General features: G+C 42.2%; 1 protein-coding gene across 2 annotated transcripts in view; it reads left to right on the top strand.

Moving 5' to 3' along the window:
• Nucleotides 1–21,258, top strand: part of KIF7 (kinesin family member 7) — a 1,697,985-nt gene that overhangs the window by 1,110,651 nt on the left and 566,076 nt on the right. For both annotated transcript variants that reach the window (XM_044078207.1, XM_044078206.1), the window contains exon 12: nucleotides 9,684–9,881. In XM_044078207.1, the coding sequence (XP_043934142.1) occupies nucleotides 9,684–9,881 (198 nt within the window). The remainder of the gene's footprint in view (nucleotides 1–9,683; nucleotides 9,882–21,258) is intronic.

The following is a 21,258-nucleotide window of genomic DNA, read 5'->3' as shown; positions in this document are numbered from 1 at the left end:
TGCATCTAATGCCTCTTCTACTGACTCAGCACAACTTCAAAACTCTTCACAAGCCAGCTGAAATCACTCAATCTAGCCGCATGGAAGATTCCTTAAATTCACAACAGGCCCTACTCTCCAAGGAAGTGCAGGATGTCATTTTGGAGGCCAGAAGACCTTCTACAAGAAAAGCCTACTCTGCAAAATGGAAACGGTTTTGTGCCTGGAATGTGAAAAAGGGTCAGAATCCTGGAATACTGAATTTACCCCAAATAATTACAGTACCTAACTGAGATGCTAGGCAATGGACTTTCATTCTCCTCCATCAAAATCCATGCCTCAGCCATTTCTGCAGAATACAACACTGATCCTCCATTATTCTCTCATCCCTTCTTAAGACAGTTCCTCAGAGGGGCTAAGAATATAAAACCCCCAAGAAAACAACCAGTACCTGCTTGGGACCTCAATTTCATACTAGAAAAACTGACCTTCCCTCCTTTTGAGCCAGCTGCTTCAACAGAACTGCAATACTTGTCTTGGAAAACAGCCTTCTTCCTGGCAATCACTTCAGCTCGCAGGGTTTCGGAACTACAAGCCCTCATGGCTGTGCAGCCTTTCATCATTTTTCACCAGGACAGAGTTACCTTATGAACCAATCTGTCCTTTATGCCAAAGGTAGTATCCAGGGTAGCCTTGAATCAGGCTATCCACTTACCTACCTTTTACCATAATCCTCAAAACATAGGGGAAAGACTACTACATTCCTTGGACATTCACAGACAGCTGCGTTATTATTTGGACAGAACAAAGCCTTTCAGAAAATCAGAACAACTCTTTGTGTCCTATGCTGCAGGAGCGCAAGGGAAGCCTATTTCCAAACAGACAATCTCAAAGTGGATAGCCCACTGCATACGCTTTTGTTACTCTTTTCATGGTAAATCTGTACCTGCAGGCATCAGATCTCACTCCACAAGGGCCACAGCTACCTCTGCAGCTTTCCTCAGGGGGGTTCCTACCAAAGATATTTTGGAAGCAGCCACTTGGAGTTCCGTGCATACCTTCTCCAAGCACTATCACCTACCTTTATACTCCAAATCTAGAGCAGGCTTTGCCACTGCAGTCTTGCAGGGCATCCTGGCTCCTCCTAGTTCCACCTAGTGCCTACCACCCCTTTTTTAGCTTTGGGATTCTACCCATCTGTTATGACTGCAGCTGTATGCACGATGAACATAGTACAGTTTTGTACCTACCATAAATGTAGATGTTCGAGTGCTAATACAGCTGCAGTCCAGGTTTCCCTCCCTCCTTCCCCTCTTGGGATAGGCCTAACGGCTAACACCTCCTCATACAACCTGATTGGGGTATTCTTTTATGGTGTATTTGCTTGCAACTACTGTTTTTTTATTATATTGCAATGCATTATTACATTATTTTATGTATTGCCTTCCTTCTGGGGGCACCTGACATCTGGGGCAAGAAAAACTGAAGAAAATGGCGTCGGCTGGATCTTTTATACCCCTGTCGCACTGACGTCAGGGAGGAAGCGACGACAACTGACGCCGGACCTAGACTTTGGAATTCGGCCGACCGAGGACCCGCCTGATGGCAGGAAAACCCATCTGTTATGACTGCAGCTGTATTAGCACTCGAACATCTACATTTATTGTAGGTACAAAACTGTACTTTGTTTACAGAGCCCATTGTTAATGTTAATGGAGCCACCAATGCCAAACCAAAAGATATGGCAAACCTACTGGTAGACAACTTCATCTCCAACTTTACCTCCTCTCTTTCCCTCAACCTTCCGTCAAGAAATACTATCAAGTATAACTCTCCCTGCTCTCACTAGGGAACAGGTCTTTAATGTTCTCTGTATGGCCAAAAACACTGCATCAGTGGGCCCAGACAATATCCTAGGATGCTTTCTAAATATCAGCACCAGAATTACCCATTCTAAAGACTTAAACCTTGTCTCTGATATAAATGGGACTTGCTGGAGAGAGAGGTATGTATCTCAGAGACGACTACTTCTCTGGAACAGGCTTCCCATCCATGTGAAGCTCAATTCCTTCCTAACCCACTTCGTGTAACTTGGGACATTTGGATGGGGAACAGGAAATTCATCCCTGGTTTGACACCTACATCTCTGATGGACACAAGCAGCCTGTAAATGCTTCATCTCATAGGTCTCTGCTTGTAATCTCCCAGTCCCCTGCTTACACTTATCAAGGGTACCAAAACTTGTTAGAGATTTGGGATACATGGCTAGGCTTAAAAAGGTCTTTGTGGTCATTAGTCTAGTAAATACCTAAGAACCTTCCTCTTAACGCCTGTCAAGAAGAAAGTATCTTCTTCCAAAGATGATGTGTTGTCAGTATCTGATTATGAAGGATTTGATTATGCAGCACAGATTTCTTCCCCCAAAGCTTGTGAATACAAGTCTGAGAATACCCTTTCTTCAGATTCCCCAAAAGAGGCAGTTTCCTTCAGAGGTGCAATTTCAAAAGTAAAGGACATTTTCAAATGGGAAGGCAAAGAGGTATTATGAACACTTAAGCATGGATGCCACTAAATCTGTGTCTGCCCCTCCAATATTTTGAGATTTTGAGGATGCTTTTTCTGCTCCATCGTTATCACAAGATTAACAACCACCTTCTCCCAAGAAGCTTGATAATGGATATCTGGAGCCTATAGAGAACCCGATTATAGTAACTGTTCTGTGGTGCCTGTCATTATTTGATAAGACGCAGAGAGGGGAATCTGATTATTTTCATAAGCTTTCCCTCTCCCTAATGACAAGGGATTACAGCTTTTGATTTACTTGGCAAAAAAAGTTTATACTTCCTTTAGCTTTCATGCCATAAATGGACAAGAGGTACTTACACATACGAGTTTGGCATTTTTTGGCGATCTGGAGCAATGTTTAGATTTAACCTAAGAAGATGATTAGCTAATCTTTTGGAGGTAGGAAATTCTGCATCTCAGATTATTAAACATTCTGTTAAATGTACATGTTATGCTGTAGATGCTGTTTCTAGGGCTACTGCAGCTGTGACAGTCATGAGAAGAAATGCCTGAGTAAGATGTCAGACTTTTCCAGAGAGTAAAAAAGCATAACTGTTTATGCCCCTCTGGAAAAGGACTTTTTATTTGGTAATTTGTTTGCTGAGGTTCTCAAAAAAAAAAAAAAAAAAAAAAAAAAAAAAAAAGAAGAAGAAAGATGCCAGTTAAACATATATTCCCATCTCCCATTTCTAAATATTAGAAAAACTACCCTTCTACTCTGGGGCTAATTTTTGAAAACCCTTCAAGTTAGCCCAGTAAAAATCTACCAAACAGTAACACTTCAAAAATAAATAAGGTGATGCTAAAAAGAAAGATATAGTGGATCACAAGGCCCCCCCCTTCCAAACAAAATGACTCTGTGCTTTTTACTCCATCCTCACCACAGCCTTTCTCTGAAAATTGTGGGGAATCTTTCCTTGTGCCTACCTCCGTAATAATCAGTATCCTCAGACTTCTTAGTGATAAGCATCATAAAGCTTGTATACAGACTTCAGTGGGCATCCTCTCGCATTCCACCTGAAATTCTTAAGCCTGTAAAAGACCATCTTCATTTTTTATGTCAGATCATTTCAAAACTACTATTTCTAGAGGTCATGGACTTTTGTTACTTTCCAAGAAGAAAGATGTTCGTGGTGACTGTCTTTTGGCCCAGGCAGCTGTGGTTCTCCCTTCTCATGCAACTGGCCAGGGATAAATACCAAAGACTTCCTCACAGATTAGACCTGCTCACATAGGACAGTGGATCCTTGATTCATCCCAACATTCAAAACCTCAGTTTCTGTGTGCATGATAAGCTTTTGAACCCTTTTAGATACTTTTTTTCTGAAGATGTGTAGCAGGTGTTGAAGGCAAAAAAACAACTGTTAGCAGAAAATCTTGCTTAGCCAAATGTAAAAAATGTCTTTTTGGTGCCATAATAGAAGATTGAACCCATCTGAAGCAGGGCCATCCATGGTTCTCCAGTTCCTGCATGAATTGCTCAATGCTAACCTAGCATCCACATCTGTAAAAGTACATGTCTTGCCATTTCAGCCGGTCTTCCACTGGACCCTTCCCCCTTTCTTGTATCAAATCAATCAATTTTCAAAGTGGGAGGGGGTTGTACTATAGACTACAAATAAAAAGGGTGGGTCATAGGTTCATAGGTAGGTACTAGGCTATCTGCCCGAAGGCATTTATAAGCCTAGCCGGAATGTGTTGGCTTTCGCCACCTCCTTAGATTAGTTCCCTGTGCCTCTGTCCAGCAGAGCTATTGAAGTGATCCCTGGGGTAAACTTTCTGTTTCCCATCCACTCGTCAAGGTTTCTCTTGAAGAGGGTTAGCGAGGAGCTCTGCCTAATGTAGATTGGAATCATGCTAAGGACTACAATTTTGATGGAGAAAAATTAACCGTATCTCATTTTGAACCTGCAGCCTATTGTTCCCCAAAAATTTCTAATTTGGAAGACTGCCATGCTAGCAGTGCTGGCTTCTGCAATACAGGTTAGAGGTCCTCATGTCTCCCCAGCCAATTTTTTTTTATTTTTCACAAAATTAGGGTGAGTCTCTGATCCAGCACCTTCTTTAGACCTTACATTTTCTGAATGTACCATAAATCATACCATCCAGCTCCCTGCTTTCTGTCTTGACCCTTAAAACAAGAGAGAGAAGATTATTCATTACTTGTATGTCCGTAGACAGCTCAGGTATTGTTTGGGGAAAAGTAAAGATTTTAAGAATTCAAATCAACTATTTGAGTGTTATGGTATTTAGAAGAATGGGTAAGCCTGTATTTAAACAGCACTTCTAGATGGCTTTGCCATATTGTATTCTGCTATTCTAACCATGGCAAAAGTCCTCCCCTCCCAATGTCAGGACTCGTTCTATTAGAAAAGTGGCTGTTTGGAAAGGGATAGACTCCAGCTGTATATACTCATCCCTCTGTTCAAACCTTTGCCAAACGTTACACACTGGATTCTATTTGCAAGGAGAGGGAAGACTTTGCTAGAGCTGTTCTTTGTGGAGTGTTGGACTGTGGTTCTCTTCCATTTGCTCTTTCTTCTTAAACTTTGGCAACTGTCCCATATTGTGATAACTACTGCAACAGTATTCTTATGAAGAGTGTAGTACAGTTTAGTAATTTACCTAGCATGACAGTAGATATTTGACTAGATCTCTGTTGCGGTACTAACACTATCCATCCCCCATATGTTACCTTCCCTATCCTGGTTGTGATACCCCTGTCTTTTGTTCTTATCACATGACCTTACTGAGAGCTTTAGGCTTCAGCCTACCTATTTTGGGCACAAAAGCTCTGAGGTTTGGCACATTCATACCACCCTGATATATTAGTACATCCTCTAATGCTAAGGGTGGATGTACAGCATGTGAAGGATGCTGAAATTTTACAGATTAAGCAGATGTCTGGTATCCTTGGCAGGGTACATCCCGTACTGTAATGGCTTCTGAAACACTTGAACATCTACTGATAATAGTAACTGTATTACACAAGTGTACTATCTGTGACTGTATCCATCTCCCCACTCCCTGAATAAACCTCTTCCATCTCTGACAGCCCCTTTCTTTTCCCTGTGAGTCATATAGGACTTTACTTTTTAGATGCAACTACTATACCCTACTGTACACTATTAATCTCCCAGGTTCAGCTGAATGCATTCTCATTTATAAACCTTATTCTCTCAAAAAATACTGTTTGTTTCTAGAAGGTGATCTCTTCTACTGTAGTGTGATGTGCTCTTCTGAATTCTTCCAGAATGTGAAATGCTATACTGCCATTTGCATTAAGTACACGTTACCTTGTTCCCTCCAAAGGAGCTCTGGAAAGTTGGCACTACAACTTCCAGTGGATGGAGCCTAATCTTTTTTGATAGAATCAGATTATTTCCTGACATATCAAAGAAATGTTTGTATCTCTGGAACTGTATGGGTTACTAACGAAGTGTAAATGGCAAATTGTTTAACACAAACTGTTTTTATAGTGGTAGTATTGTTTAGGTTCTGGATCTTAAACTAGATTTTATAAGTCATAGTAAACAGAAGACAATCTGGTGAAGAAGATTTGGGACAGGCAGGAAGAAGGTAAGAGGAAACAAGGTCATCCATTAAAGAGGTGGATGGATTGTGTGAAAGAAAATCTGTGACAGTCAGGGATGAGTGTTGAAGGCAGGAGTGTGGCACTGAATTGAGAGAGATGGCGACAGTTAACATGATACCCCGAACAAATGTTGAAAATGGGACAAAGGGAGTTGATGATGATGAGTAAACATAGTAAATTTTAAGTTTGTAATAATTTGTAAACAATTTACAATGTATCAGTAACCACTCACGTTACACTTATACTGTTAGCAGCATTTTGTTCATCCAGCTGAGAACTTTCATATAAGGCTAAAACAGTTCTGTTTCTGCTACTTAGTTGCCAAGATATTTGGAAAAGCATGAAATGTATGATGATATAAATATTTATTGTATAAGCAAAAATATAGTGATCAGTTATCACTGTAGTTGTATTATCCATTGTGTAAGCTTTACAGTAAAATATTTTAATACTTTGTATGTAGAATGGATTTAAATTCATTAATGCAAGTTTGAACCAGCAATATTTGACACCCAGAAGCTGCAGTAGGATGTAACTGCAGAAACACCTGGAGGCATCACTTGGCTGTAATGCTGGTTAATGTCTCCTATAAGTGTTACTATAATATAATTTGTGGTTGTGCTGTAGTCCTTTTATATTCCTTATTTCATAAATAAGCATTATACAATATTCTTTTTTGTCTATGTGTCTACAGATGTGCTGTATTATATTTGTAGGTATAACATTTCAAGTTTTATCAATTGTTACTTTTTTGGATATCTTTCTCTCTTGGTGTCTGCTGAAAAGGGGTTTCCATCCCAGTCTGACTTGCACATTACATGCAAGTAAACAATCTAGCAATGTTTCTTTTATTTTGCTTGGTGCATTTCTATAAGAAGTAATTAGAAACTGCAGTGCAGTGTTGTTTTTCATAGTCAGTGTTGCAGTACTTATCCTTTGGTCTTCTTGCAGTGCAAATGCCCGCATGTGGCCTAATTTCCAGAGTCTTAGTATCATCCCAAGTCAACGGACATCCAGTCACCATTTACTGGATGTCAGGATATAAGAAGGGCATCTGTCAGCGGCATCTTCAGGTCTTTCTAAGCTGAGTAAAAGCAGTTTGCTGCCTGAGGGCAGCACAACCTCCCTAGTTGTCTGATTTTGGTTGAGAATGTAAAGGTGTAAGAAAAGTGAGTAGGCTGGGATGAGCCAAAGGGATTGTAAGTAGAAGCAGTAACAAAGTTGGCCTTCTACACAAACATCTACAATTATAGTAAGTGGGACACAAATATAATTTTAGTATTGCATAATGTTATATGCTGAAGAATTTCAGTAAATATTTATTTATTAATCCTGCTGTTTTGGCAATTTTCTATAGAGTTTGAGGGCCTATGTTTTCCTCCCAAAGATCCTTTTGCCCCTGTATTTGCTTAACATCACACCTGTCCTTCCTGATCTTGAGCCTGTTCGTTCTTTTTTACTGAGAGTAACCCATCAGATGTGCAAAGGTAAGGGTGTTTGAGCGGGAGGGGTGCAATTGCACAGGCAGCCATGAAGATATTTTGCATTGCTGCCAGCATCCTGGCTGCGAGTACAGTTGTACAGAACCTAACACTCTGAGCAAAGGTAGAAACGTTACCCACATCTGGAAGCCCAAAATGCCTTCTGCTTAAGTGTATGCTATCGTACATTCACCATGAAGGTAACTACCAGACTTTGGAGTTGAGGTGAAAGTCTGCCCCCAGGATGCACATTTGTGTCACTGATCTTGTTTCAGTGGATTTTGGCATTGCATGTCTTATCCCCCCTTCCCTAGGATGGGCATGCCGATCCTTCCACTGTCAGCTTTGAGAAGCATCTCGGTCACTACTCAAACTCGTTGTCATCTTAGCAGTAGTCAGAGCTTTAACCTTCTATGTCACTGTGGCTGTCTTATGGAGTCTAAGGTTTGACTTAAATGATGCGAGCCTGGGTGCAGTAACAGGAATCCATCTGTTAGGAAAGTTGCAGATTACTTGAAGTTTGATGTGTGTTACTACACTCTAGAACACTGCGACTATTGTGTCCATTTAAGCTTGCAATTTAACTGTTTTAACAGCAGTGACATGGTATCCATTTAAGCTTACAGTTTAACCACTTCAACAACAATGACATTGCAGCTCTGATGATGCTAGTTAGTAACAATAGAGAACCAAAGTAACATACAAAGGTAGAAACAATAGTTAAAAGAGCGCTCAAGTTACCCTAAGTTGTGTGCATTTTAATACAGAACTCTGGATTATTCTGTTACCTTACTTCATATGTTTTTGTGGCACTTTTATTTGTATGCTGCATGCATGACTTTATCCATCTTTCTGTTTATTTATTGTATTAGCTGGGTAGCTGGAGTGATACAAAAACACTTATCTCAGCTATGAACCAGACCAAAGGCAGTATATTGAATACTAGTCAATTAAGATTTTTCAGATATCTTTCCATGAGTGGTGAGTAATTAGTAATGTCTCCAGTGCTCCTGCTGGTAGATGCCTATCGTAACCTTTTACACCTATTCTTACCTTGACTTGTTTCCTGAGAGTGTCACCTTATCTTTTCTAAGATGAAGTCCATTTCTTATGTAGTGTAAAAAGGGTCTGTATTATAAGAACGAATGGTTAAAATGTCGAACACATCTTTGTCAACACATTTTAAGCGAACGCTGTTATAAGCGAAAGCCGACAAAGTTGAAACTGACATACTCAAAATATTTTAGTTGTCCAACACCGATCCCCCACTAGCACATTGAACATGAGCTGCAAACACAAAAATTTTACTTGTAACGAACACCCTAAATTTATGCTGCAGTCCTTCCTGTTTGTAAATGAAGTAACCATACCAATTGCCAACAGTAAATCTCCAAAATTAGACTTGTCCAAAACGGCACTTTCCCGAAACACAAACCAGTTAACACACACACACACACACACACACACACACACACACACACACACACACACACACACACACACACACACACTATTTTTTTCTCTAATTTTTGCAGGGCACCCCGACACCCCCTGCTAATTATATATGCCAGCTCCGAGATCTCACTAAAATTAAGGTAAACATGCGTAATTCATAATGTACACATCTTTACGTCACTGCTACATTTTCGCGTGTTGGCCAACTATGACATTTCACACTTAGCGTTTTAGATCTTTAGAGCTTTTGCTTATAACAGTGTTCACTTAAAATGTGTCGACAAACTGGTGCTCAACATTTTAAGCGTTCGTTCTTATAATACAGTGCCGTGTAAAAATGCATGCACACTTTTTGACCTTGACCTTTTCCCTTTAGTTTTTTTGACACTGTCACTTTGATCAGTTTTCCCTCTTCCCCACACAGTAGCATATGAAAACCAAAATGATGTTCATCTGTTGTACAGGGCAGTCAATCAGTGTTTCATTCTCCAGTCTTTCAGCCAAGGTGCTAGCTCATCTCTGCACATTGCATTTGGTTTTAGTAGTGCTAGATTTTTTTTGTGTGTGTAAATGCCTCATGTATTACTTCTTTCTTGTTTTTCTTTTAGGCTTTGAAGCAGAAAAAACAGGACACAGAGAGATTGGTATCACTGTCCACTCAGAGTGAAAAGCGGGTACAAGAGTTGGAGAGGAACGTGCAGCTGATGAAACAACAGCAGGCTCAACTACAAAAGAAACTTAAGGAGGAATGTGAGCAGAAACGTCGTCTGGAGAATGAAATGAAGAAGGGTAGACACAGAGTCAAGGTAAGGATTTTATTTATTGTTGCTGAAAATGACATTGTTACTTTTGCAATCATTTTTATGTTTTATGTCTCCTGTATTTCAGCATGTACTCCTACTTTTGTTAACATTTCTTTGTGCTCCTAAGGCTTCCACTGTACCTATGTTGCAAGTAGGGATTCCTTAGCTGTCCTGTTCATTAATTCACTTTTTGCATATGCATTTTATCCATCTTATTGCCTGTGGGAGATGGAGCCTATAGTTAGCTGTATGTAAGGTGAAGAAACTAATCCTGGATAGGACATGTTTGTTGCAGTTTACAGGCATATGCACACACACGCTTAATGCACAGCTTTGGACAGTTTGGTGGATCATCTATGGCATGTCTTGGAGATGTTGGAGGAAAATTGCCCACCAGGCAAATGGACGTAGAGATGAATAGTGGACCATGCCCTAAAGTTACTTCACCTGGTAAATAAATTGGAGAACCAAAAGCTGTGAGGCATTGCTAACTTTAAACTCCATTGTACTGCCCTGATATCCTTGCTTTGTCATGTTTTTGTGTAATATTAACAAGAATCTCTCTAATAAAGCTTGTTTTAACATCAAACATTGTACTTCTGCTAAAGATGTAACTTCATATATAGTTTTTTTTTCAGCAAGAACCCCAGAAGCTGCCTGTGTAGTAGTGTGAAAAGTGGAAGAATACAAATTTTTCACTTGGGTATTTAAGAAATAAATCACTACAGTCTGACTAGAAGACATAGTAATCTCTCTACCAGTTTGAATTTAATAGAAGCAGCAGTGTAAAGTACTTTTTATTGTTTCTTTAATTTTTTTCCTCTGCTTCTTCTTGTATCTCTATACAGTTTATTTTTATTTATTCATTCTCTGTTTACCTGCTTAATCTAATTCACATTTGATGTTCATCGTGTTACCCTGCTGCAGTCATCACACTTGGATTATCCTGTCGTCAGGCGGTCCCGCAGTCGGCCGGAATTCCAAAGTCTTGGTCCGGCATCGGTTGCTGTCGCTTCTTCCCTGACGTCAGTGTGCCAGGTGTATATATAACGCAACCGACGCCATTTTCTTCAGTCTTTCTTGCCGTGTGGTGCCCGAAGCAAAAGCAGTTCGCAAGTGACGGTCGGCCGACTCCTGAGATTTTCGAATTCGAATTTCAGACCGAAGTCTTCTATAAAGCTAAGTACCCCGTTGGGGAAACTTTTCTTGCCTCAGACCGATGTCAGAAAAAGTTAACAATTGTATTTCTTCTGGGAAGCAAATATCATAAGGATTTTCATTCTTATTGCATACCTTGCCTAGGCCCAGACCACGATGTCACTAGTTGTTGTTTTTGTGCTAGATTTAATAAGCGTACTATTAAAAGACGCTTTGATTTCGCATGACACTACTTAGGTAGAAAACTTAACTACACTATGCCGTTGAAGCAACCGACTACCGGCGTGCACAAAAAACGCAAGCATAAGGACAGACAGCCTAGGTCTAAGCCAGATTCTGAGGCCTCGACTGGTCCGGTCTCCGGTTCTCCAGTCCTCAGTGAGGCTCCAACACAGACCCTGACTACCGCAGATCTGGAACCTGAGACCACTTCGGAACTTTTGACGGAATGTACCAGGCCGACGCAACAATTTTGTTCAGGCCCTACCGACGACATTGCTGAAAAAGATGTCGGTACTGCAGAAACGCCATTGGTTTCTGAAGGCGTTTTCAGACCGACGACGCTCACCATTAAAACGTATCCTAAGACGAAGACTCCTATTAAATCTAAAAGGACTACACTTCAGTCCCCTGTTCAAGGCCCCATGCCTAAGAAACAGATGCTCAAAGTGGCTGAAGATTTAATCTCTTTAATCAGGGGTTCCCAGCCCCCTCCAGACAAAAGGCCTAGACAAGAGGAAGATTATGCATCCTCTGAACAAGTGTCCATTTCTTCAGATTCCTCTGAGAACCAAGATTACTCCTTCTCCCCTTATGAAGATTCTGATGCTGAGGATTCCATTCCCTCAGCTTCTCCTCCTGAAGACTACTCCTTTGGGGAAACTTTACACACTATGAGGGAACATTTCCACTGGGAAGGTCAGGACTACTCTGACTCGAAGAAAAGGCTCAGAGAGATGTTCATCGTGTTTCACTGTTGCAGTCATAACTGTAGGGTGCTCCTGCTGGCAGGCAGCCCGAGGTCGACCAGAATCCCAAAGTCTGGGTCCGGCGTCTGCTGTACAGGCCAGTACCCTGACGTCAGTACGCTCTGGTACATAGCCCTCAGCCGACGCCATCTTCTCCAGTCTTTCTTGCCGTGCGGTGGAAAGCAGCTCGCAAGTCGTTGGTTGGCGATTTTCGAACAGCATTTTTGGTTGTCGTCAGTCCAAAGTTCTTACTTCTCTTCTCTAAGCTAAGTACCCCGTTGGAGAATCTTTTTCTTGTTCCTCCGATGTCAGAAAAAGTTAATAATTGTATTACGTGTGGGAAACAAATACCTCATAAAGATTTCCACTCTTACTGTCTACCTTGCTTAGGCCCTGACCACAACGTTTCTTGTTGTCGGTTCTGTGCCAGGTTTAATTCTCGTACTATTAAACGCAGGTACGACTGGGCTCTGAATTACTTTGGCAGACGCTTCAATTAAAGAATGTCGTCGGATACTACCGGAATTCAAAAGAAGCGCAAAGTCAAGGACAGGCCTCCGAGGTCCAAACAGGACTCGTTGCAGCTGGAGCCAGCGTCCGGTTCGGCTGTCGTCAGTGAGGCGCTTTTGCAGCCCCTGTCGTCCGCCACTTCTGAACCGATGGCCGATACAGACTCCCATGGGGAGCCATCAAGGCCTTCTATTTTATCTGCTGCAGGACCTTCGGACGTCGCTCCCTCGGATGGGTCCGGAACCGCTGTGGTATTCAGGCCTACTCACATCACTATTTCAAAGGCAAAGACAAAGACTCCTGTTAAGTCCAAAGCTCCTGCTCAAGCTACTTCTGAATCTACTCCCAGGACACAAAAGCAATTGTTAAGGATGGCTGAAGATTTGCTTACTATGATTAGGGGTTCTCACCCCCCCCCCCCTGAGAAAAGGCCTCGACAGGATGTTCCTATGGATTCCTCTGACCAGGCTTCTATATCTTCTGTCTCTTCCTCTGATCAGGAATATTCTTTTCCTCCTTATGAGGATTCGGATGCTGAGGACTCCTTGCCCTCTGCCTCTCCGCCTGAAGATTTTTCTTTTGGGGAAACCTTACATGAGATGAGGGAACATTTTCATTGGGAAGTTCAGGATTATTCTGCTTCCAAGAAGAGGCTTAGAGAATTCCTTCTTCTTCCTCAACATAGGCCTTTGGCTATCCCTCCTGTTCTTGACATTGTGGATGATGCTTTTTCCGAGGCTAATTTGAATCCTGACTCCATGCCTCCTGCTCCCTCTAAGCCTGATAGGTTTTATAGGGTTCCTGAGTCTCATTTGTTCTTGTTTAAGAATCCTTCTGCAGATCCTGAAACTATATCTCAGGGCTGTAAGGCTGCTAAAGTTGCTACTTCTAAGAATCCTATTCCCTCTGAGAAGGATTCTCGTGCCTTAGACAGGTGGGGTAAAAAGGTATATACTTCTGCTACCCTTTCGGTTAGGGCTTTAAATTGCCAGTTTCATATGTTTAAGTATCAGCAATTTCTTTTGTCTGTTTTAAAGCAAAAGCTTGCCTCCCTTCCTGCATGTGCAGAAGATAAAGAACTACAGGATGTACTGCATGCAACTGAGCAACTGAACAAACATAGCTTGCATTGTGGTTTTGATGCTTTGGATGCTTCTTGCAGGGCTGCAGCCTCTGGTACTGTTATCAGGAGACATGCTTGGCTTCGTGAGCAAAGTTTACCTGAACAGGTTAAGGCTAAATTATTAGATGCCCCTGTTCAGCATGATGTTCTTTTTGGATCTAAGGCTGAGGAGGTTATTAAAAAGATGGAAGAAAAGGCAAAATCTATGCAAACTGTGAAAGATTTCTTGCAAGTTCAGCCTCCTAGATTTTCCAGGAATTGGCCCTCCAAAAATTGGTCCTTTCCCTCGTCTGACAGGCCTCAAAGGGGAAGATATAGATGCTCCAGAGGTGGTGGCCAAGCTCAGGCCTCCTACAGATCGAGACAATGGACTGCTTCTTCACCTAGAAGGGGAGAAGACAGATCCCAATCTCAAAGGAAGCAAACTCAATGACTCTCTCGGTTGGGCTACAGGACTTCTTTACCTGGATGCCCCTCTCGGAGGAAAACTTGCTCTTTTTTACAGAAATTGGACTCATATTACCCAGGACAAATGGGTATTGGACGTGATTTTAAAAGGCTACAAATTCCACTTTCATACCTTGCCAAGGGCTTTCGGTTGGCCGGATCTGCCAAAACATCAATGGTCAGAGGCCTTAAATCAAGTGGATGCTCTTCTGGCCATGAGAGCCATAGAGCCTGTCCCACTCTCAGAGATGGGAAAAGGTTTTTATTCAAGACTGTTTCTGGTTCCAAGAAAGCAAAGCTCATGGAGACCTATTCTGGACCTTTCTGTGTTAAACACCTTTTTGGAAATTCCAAAATTCAAGATGCTTACTCTGCAGCAGCTAATTCCAATGCTCTCTCAGGACACTTGGATGGTGACATTGGATCTGAAGGAAGCTTATTTACACATTCCCATCAGGTAGGAACGCAGGAAATTCCTCAGGTTCAAGGCAGGTTCGAGACACTTTCAATTCTCTGTACTGCCCATTGGTTTATCTACTGCGCCCAGAGTCTTTACTAAGTGCCTGGCACCAGTAGTGGCTTATTGCAGACTCCAGGGGATTCAGATTTACCCCTATTTGGATGACTGCCTTATTCAGGCAGACAGCAAGGATCTTTTACTTCAACATCTGGATTTTGTTCAACGTCTTCTCCTCCTACTGGGATTTTCAGTGAACACCAGAAAGTCACATTTGATCCCTTCTCAACAAATGGTATTTCTGGGAGCCCTCTTAAATACAACCTTACAAAGGGCCTTCCTCACTACAGAAAAACAATTACAGCTGGCTTCAATTTTCAAGACTTTGGCAACTCTACCTCAGCTCACTGCAAGGAAATTCCTGCAGGCACTGGGCTACATGGCTTCCTGCATTCTGTTGATTCCAAATGCAAGGCTTCATATGAGAAAGCTTCAATGGTATCTGAAAAGTGTGTGGTCGCAGCATTACCACGATCTGTACACTCTGATTCCTCTGATCCCCTGCCTCCAGAAGGAGTTCCTTTGGTGGTCCAGGGTGTGTGCGTTAAACGAAGGAAAGCCTTTCCGTCTTCCTCAACCTTCTCAAATCATAACCACGGACGCCTTGGATTATGCTTGGGGAGCACATTTTCTAGGCAATTGCCAGCAGGGAACCTGGACAAAGGATCATCTTCACTGGCACATCAATCTGAAGGAAATGTTGGCAGTTCAAAATGCTCTTCTAGCCTTCAAGAACCTTTTGCATCCAGGACCTCTTTTGATTCGCACAGACAACACCACAGTCATGTGGTACATAAACAAGCAGGGGGGTTCTCATTTGTACCCCCTTTGCAGACTAGCTATGGCTTTATGGGACACAGCTCTAAATCTGAATCTACATCTCCAGGCCCAATTCATACCAGGAGAACAGAATCTCTTAACAGACAGCCTGAGCAGGAACATTGTGGATCCTCACGAATGGATGCTAGACCCCAACTTATTCAACAGGATTACTGCAGTTTGGGGATGTCCCCACATAGATCTGTTTGCATCCCATCTCAATCATCAGCTGCCTCACTTTTGCACCAGGTCATTCCACAAAACAGCTTGGAAAGTGGATGCCCTGTCCTTCAGCTGGAAAAACCTTTCGGGTTATGCCTTCCCTCCTCTTCCTCTACTTCCTCGGGTATTACTAAAGATAAAACAGGACAAGCCCAAGTTCCTCATCTTGATTGCTCCGAATTGGCCTCGACAGTTTTGGTATCCAACTTTAAGGCACCTGTTCTTGGAGCCTCCTTGGATTCTCCCTCTGAACCCTACTCTTCTGTCCCAGCATCAGGGTCAGTTGCTACATTCCAATCTCAAGACCCTTTGCCTGGCAGCTTGGCTCTTCATAGGAATTTGATTTCTTCTAGTCTTCCCAAACAAGTTTTGGATGTTCTTTTGGAAGCTAGACGGCCTAGCACTAGGAAATCCTATGCCTCTAAATGGAAGAGATTTTGCATTTGGATGCAGGGCCGAGGTTTGGACCCTCTGGTACCTGATCTCTCTTCTATTTTGCTTTACCTTTCGGATCTTTTGTCTGATGGACTGTCTTTTTCTTCCATTAAGATTCATGCTTCTGCTATTTCTGCTCATTTCAATACTGATCCCCCTGTTTTTTCTCATCCTTTGGTGAGACAATTCTTAAGAGGGGCTAAGAATTTAAGGCCTCCCAGGACCCCTCCTGTTCCTGCTTTTGATCTTAATTATGTTTTAGAAAAACTTACTTTGCCTCCTTTTGAGCCTGCTGCTTCTTCAGATATTAAGTTTTTATCTTGGAAGACAGTTCTTTTGTTAGCTTTGACTTCTGCCAGAAGGGTCTCAGAGTTGCAAGCTCTCATGGCTGTGGAACCATTCCTTATTTTCCACCAGGACAGAGTATCCTTGAGGACCAATCCTACTTTCATGCCTAAGGTGATTTCGAAAGTGGCTTTAAATCAAACAATTCACCTTCCTACCTTCTTTCCTAATCCTCAGAATAAGGGGGAAAGGATTTTGCATTCCTTGGACGTGCACAGACAGTTATGATTTTATTTGGACAAGACTAAAGAGTTCAGAAAATCTAACCAATTGTTTGTTTCTTTTGCCTCCAGTTCTCTTGGTAAGGCTATTTCCAAACAAACTATTTCCAAATGGATTTCTTATGGAATAAGATTTTGTTACACTCATCATGGGAAACAGTTTCCAGGTACTGTGAGAAGTCATTCTACTAGAGCAGCTGCTACTTCTACAGCTTTTCTCAGGGGAGTTCCTACCAAGGATATTTTGGAAGCTGCCACTTGGAGTTCTGTGCATACTTTTTCCAAGCATTACAATCTCCCTTTGTATTCTAAGACCAGGGCAGGCTTTGCCTCTGCTGTTTTGCAGGGTCTTCTTGCTGCCCCTTCTTCTGTCTGAACCTCCCCCCTTTTTCCACTGCTTTGAGATTCCACCCTACAGTTATGACTGCAACAGTGAAACACGATGAACATAGTACAGTTGTGTACACCTACCATAAATGTAGATGTTCGAGTGTCTTCACTGTTGCAGTCGGTGTTTCCCTCCCTCCTATCCCCTCTTTTTCTCTCCTTTGTGGTGTACTTGTGTTTCCTTGGTGGATTCATTTTGTTTTGATTTATTGGGGGACTTCTGACATCTAGGGCAAGAAAGGCTGGAGAAGATGGCGTCTGCTGAGGGCTATGTACCAGAGCGTACTGACGTCATGGTACTGGCCTGTACAGCCGACGCCGGACCCAGACTTTGGGATTCTGGCTGACCTCAGGCTGCCTGCCAGCAGGAGCACCCTACAGTTATGACTGCAACAGTGAAGACACTCGAACATCTACATTTATGGTAGGTGTACACAACTGTACTTTTCTTTTACTCCCCCAGCACAGACCACTTGCCATCCCACCAGTTTTAGACATTGTGGATGATGTTTACTTAGAATCCAGTTTGAACCCAGACTCTCTACCTCCTGCTCCGGCCAAGCCTGACAGATAGTATAGAGTGCCTGATTCCCACAAATTTCTTTATAAAAGCCCTGTTGCTGACCCAAAGACAATCACCCAGGGTCCCAAAGGGGCTAAGGCTTCTATGGCTAAAAATCCTGTACCCTCTGAGAGGGATTCCAGAGCACTAGACAGGTGGGGGAAAAAGGTTTACACCTCAGCCACTCTAGCTATGAGGGCACTAAATTGCCAATTTCACATGCTTAAGTATCAGCAATTTCTAATCTCTCAGTTAAAGCAAAAAATGACCACTCTCCCTCAACAGTCTGAATTGAAAGGAAATACAGGATCTGTTGCATGCAACTGAACAGGTGGGCAAACATACCTTACAATGTGGGTTTGATTCTTTGGAGGCCTCCTGCAGAGCAGCTGTCACTGGGTCTGTTATACGTAGGCATGCTTGGTTAAAGGAACAAACTCTGCCTGATCATGTTAAAGCAAAGCTTCTAGATGCTCCCTTACAGCAGGATGTTCTTTTTGGAGTTAAAGCAGAAGAAGTCTTAAAGAAAATGGAGGATAAGGCAAAATCTATGCAGACAGTCAAAGATTTCCTATGGGTACAGCTTCCTCGCTTCAGCAGAAACTGGCCAACAAAAAAATGGTCCTTTCCGGCTACTGACAGACCACAGAGGGGTAAATACAGACGTCCAAGAGGCAGAGGACAACCGCAAGCCCAGTACAAATCTCGCCAATGGGGCACTACAACACAGAAGGGAGGAGAAGACCGGTCCCAGTCTACCAGAAGGCAAACTCAATGACTTGCACCTCATCTGGCCAAGCAACACTCTCTTGGCAGCCCCCTTGGGAGGAAAACTCGCACTTTGTTCAGACAACTGGTGCATTGTCACAAAGGACAAATGGGTCCTAGACATAATTTCACGAGGATACAGATTCCATTTTCACACCTTGCCAATGAAAAGAGGAATGCCAAACCTGCCACAAAATCAGTGGGCAGAGGCACAATAACAAATTACAGCTCTCATGGACATGAGAGCTATTCAACTGGTACCTACTCGAGAGCAAGGTCAGGGATTTTACTCAAGACTCTTTCTAGTGCCCAGAAAGGACAATGCCTGGAGATCAATTCTGGAGCTTTCATTTCTAAACACCTTCTTACAAGTACCCAAATTCAAGATGCTAACACTACAGCAGCTTCTTCCCATGTTGGGCAAGGAAGCATGGCTAGTAACGTTGGTGTCATTCAAAGGGGATCCAGTATCTGTCTGCCTGGGACGACATGATTGACAGACCACGATGCTTTGCCAGAGATGGTCTGCACCTGTCGCCCCTGGGATTCAGGTTACTGGCTAAGGCTCTTGCCACCCCTATAGTGCCTTTTTTAGGCAAACTTCAAAGGACAAAACCACCACCATAACAGGTACAAGCATGCAAAATCTGAAGGTAATGCTACTCAATGCTAGAAGTCTAAACCTCAAAATGCACTCTCTCGAGGCACTCCTAAAAATGGAGAACATCGATATCTGTGCAGTAACTGAGACCTGGTTCAAGGCTCCAGAGAGCACCCCTGCAATACCAGGCTACAACTCTTACCACACTTTTCGGCCACCAAACCAGGACCAAAACACTAAAGGTGGAGGAGTGTCAATATTCACCAAGGATATTCACACTACCAGGCTAGTTGGCCAACACAGTGTGTCTGAAATTCTCCAAGTGCAACTAACACTAGGTAAGACTGCAATCCAAATTGTAGCTTGCTACAGATCCCCCACCATACCCCAAGATTCTCACTACACCTTTCTAAACATACTGGAAAATATTAAGATAGAACCAAACACCCTAATACTGGGTGATTTTAACTACCCTGCCATTAACTGGGTAAACTACTCATGTCCCAACACCTTTATGAACGGTTCTTGGAATTCATAAATTCCAACGCCCTGGATCAACTAATCCATAGTCCCACCAGGGGCTCCAATATCCTAGACCTGGTCATTACCAACATGGGAAATCAGTGCTCCATACCTATGGTCACCCCCTCGTTAGTCAGGTCTGACCATAAGGCAATCACCCTTAACATCCACATCCCACCCCCACCCCCACCCCCCAGTAAAGAAACCACCATAAAAAACTTCTCCAAAGCCAACTTCATGCTACTCAAGTCAGAAGTGACAAATTTCATGACACCCATGCAGATGGGAACTGAAAGTTCAACTGCTGAATCCTACACTAAGGCACTGTACGAGCACATCCACTCATGCATGAATTGTGCCATCCCAAATAAAACCAAAATTCTCTCATCCAAAAAAAGGAAGCCAATCTGGTGGTCCCCTGCCATAAACAAACTTTACAACAAAAGGAAGAAACTTTTGCAGAAAAGAGGAAAATCCCAGGATGCAAAAAACTCCCTTACTAGCCTCAGTAAGAAACTGAGATGCCTGCATTTTTTATTATCTGCACTTAAAAGTACATTTTAGTCGAAATTAGTCTAATTCAAGTCGAAAAGTGTTTGTTTGCTGTTTAATTGTTTGGCTGCCCACTAAAGTGTGCTAGTCTGTATTACTGACTTATTGCCTTTTCTGCATTTCTGTGTGTTTCTATTTAAAAACAAAAAAAAACAAAAAAATATTCCTTGTTTTCCTGCCTCTCCTAAACTAGTTAGACCAGTTTACAGGCCTTGCTGTATCCTGGGCTGTGTTGTAGTTCCTGTGTTGTCCATTGCCTTACTTGGATAGAAGGAAGTTTCTTAGCTCACCAGTGGGTGAAACGGTCAAAACTGGACCGGGATATAGCTGTTTATGACAACAAGACTGCTTACAATCATTTTGCACCCAATTTTCGTAATTTGACGACGCAACAGTCAAGGTTTAATTTCACCAATCAGTCTAAACATTCTGTTGTTTCATCGGTTCAGCGTTTTTCTGATAGCGCTGACAATGCACCTACATTTTTTAAGAACAGTAGTTCTAATTATGATGTATCTTTTCCCCCTTTAGTACCAGCTACCAGTCCTTCAGGTTTTGGTGTTTCTTCTGATAAAACACAAGATAGTAACGTTATCACTACCATCAACAAACAACTTGATAACATTGTTGACAAACCTGTAGACTTTGGGGCTATTAGTAGGACTAATAAGGATAGGTGTGTGACTGCACCCACTGACGGTCCTTCAAAGAAAAACTGTTCGAACAATCTTAGTAAGAGCACTGTGCTCACTAGAAGCAGGACTTTTTTGGGATCGAGTTCGTCGGGGGACGAGGCTTAAGTGATGTTTCGGACGATTTTGGCATTATTAACTTGACTGATTTTTTATTTACCACTGTGGAGATGACTTTGTTAAAATATGGCTTTAATTTTATCCCTAGTAAGAGAGCTGACTACGGTAGGACTATCATTGATATTAAGAAATTCACTAGACAACTAAATCTGTCTTACTTACTGCATGACTTACCTGATAACATTAATGTGCTCAACAAACCTTCTAGTCATACACCTAATTTACACTATACCATCAAAGCTTATGAGGAGTTGTGCATTAAGGATGTAAATTTGTTGTTTAAAAGTAGGAATTTCTATCATGACAACTTAAGCTGTGTTGAAAGAAAGGCTTTAAAACATTTAAAAGAGCTTACTGTGTCACTTAGATTTATGAAAAGTGATAAAGGTTCGAACATTGTGGTCATGGATC

The sequence above is a fragment of the Protopterus annectens genome, chromosome 7.part0 (assembly GCF_019279795.1).
Source record: "Protopterus annectens isolate FY-2018-M chromosome 7.part0, PAN1.0, whole genome shotgun sequence".
NCBI lineage: Eukaryota > Metazoa > Chordata > Ceratodontiformes > Protopteridae > Protopterus > Protopterus annectens.
The sequence above is the reverse complement of the archived record's forward strand: the minus strand, read 5'-3'. Positions and strand labels throughout refer to the sequence as shown.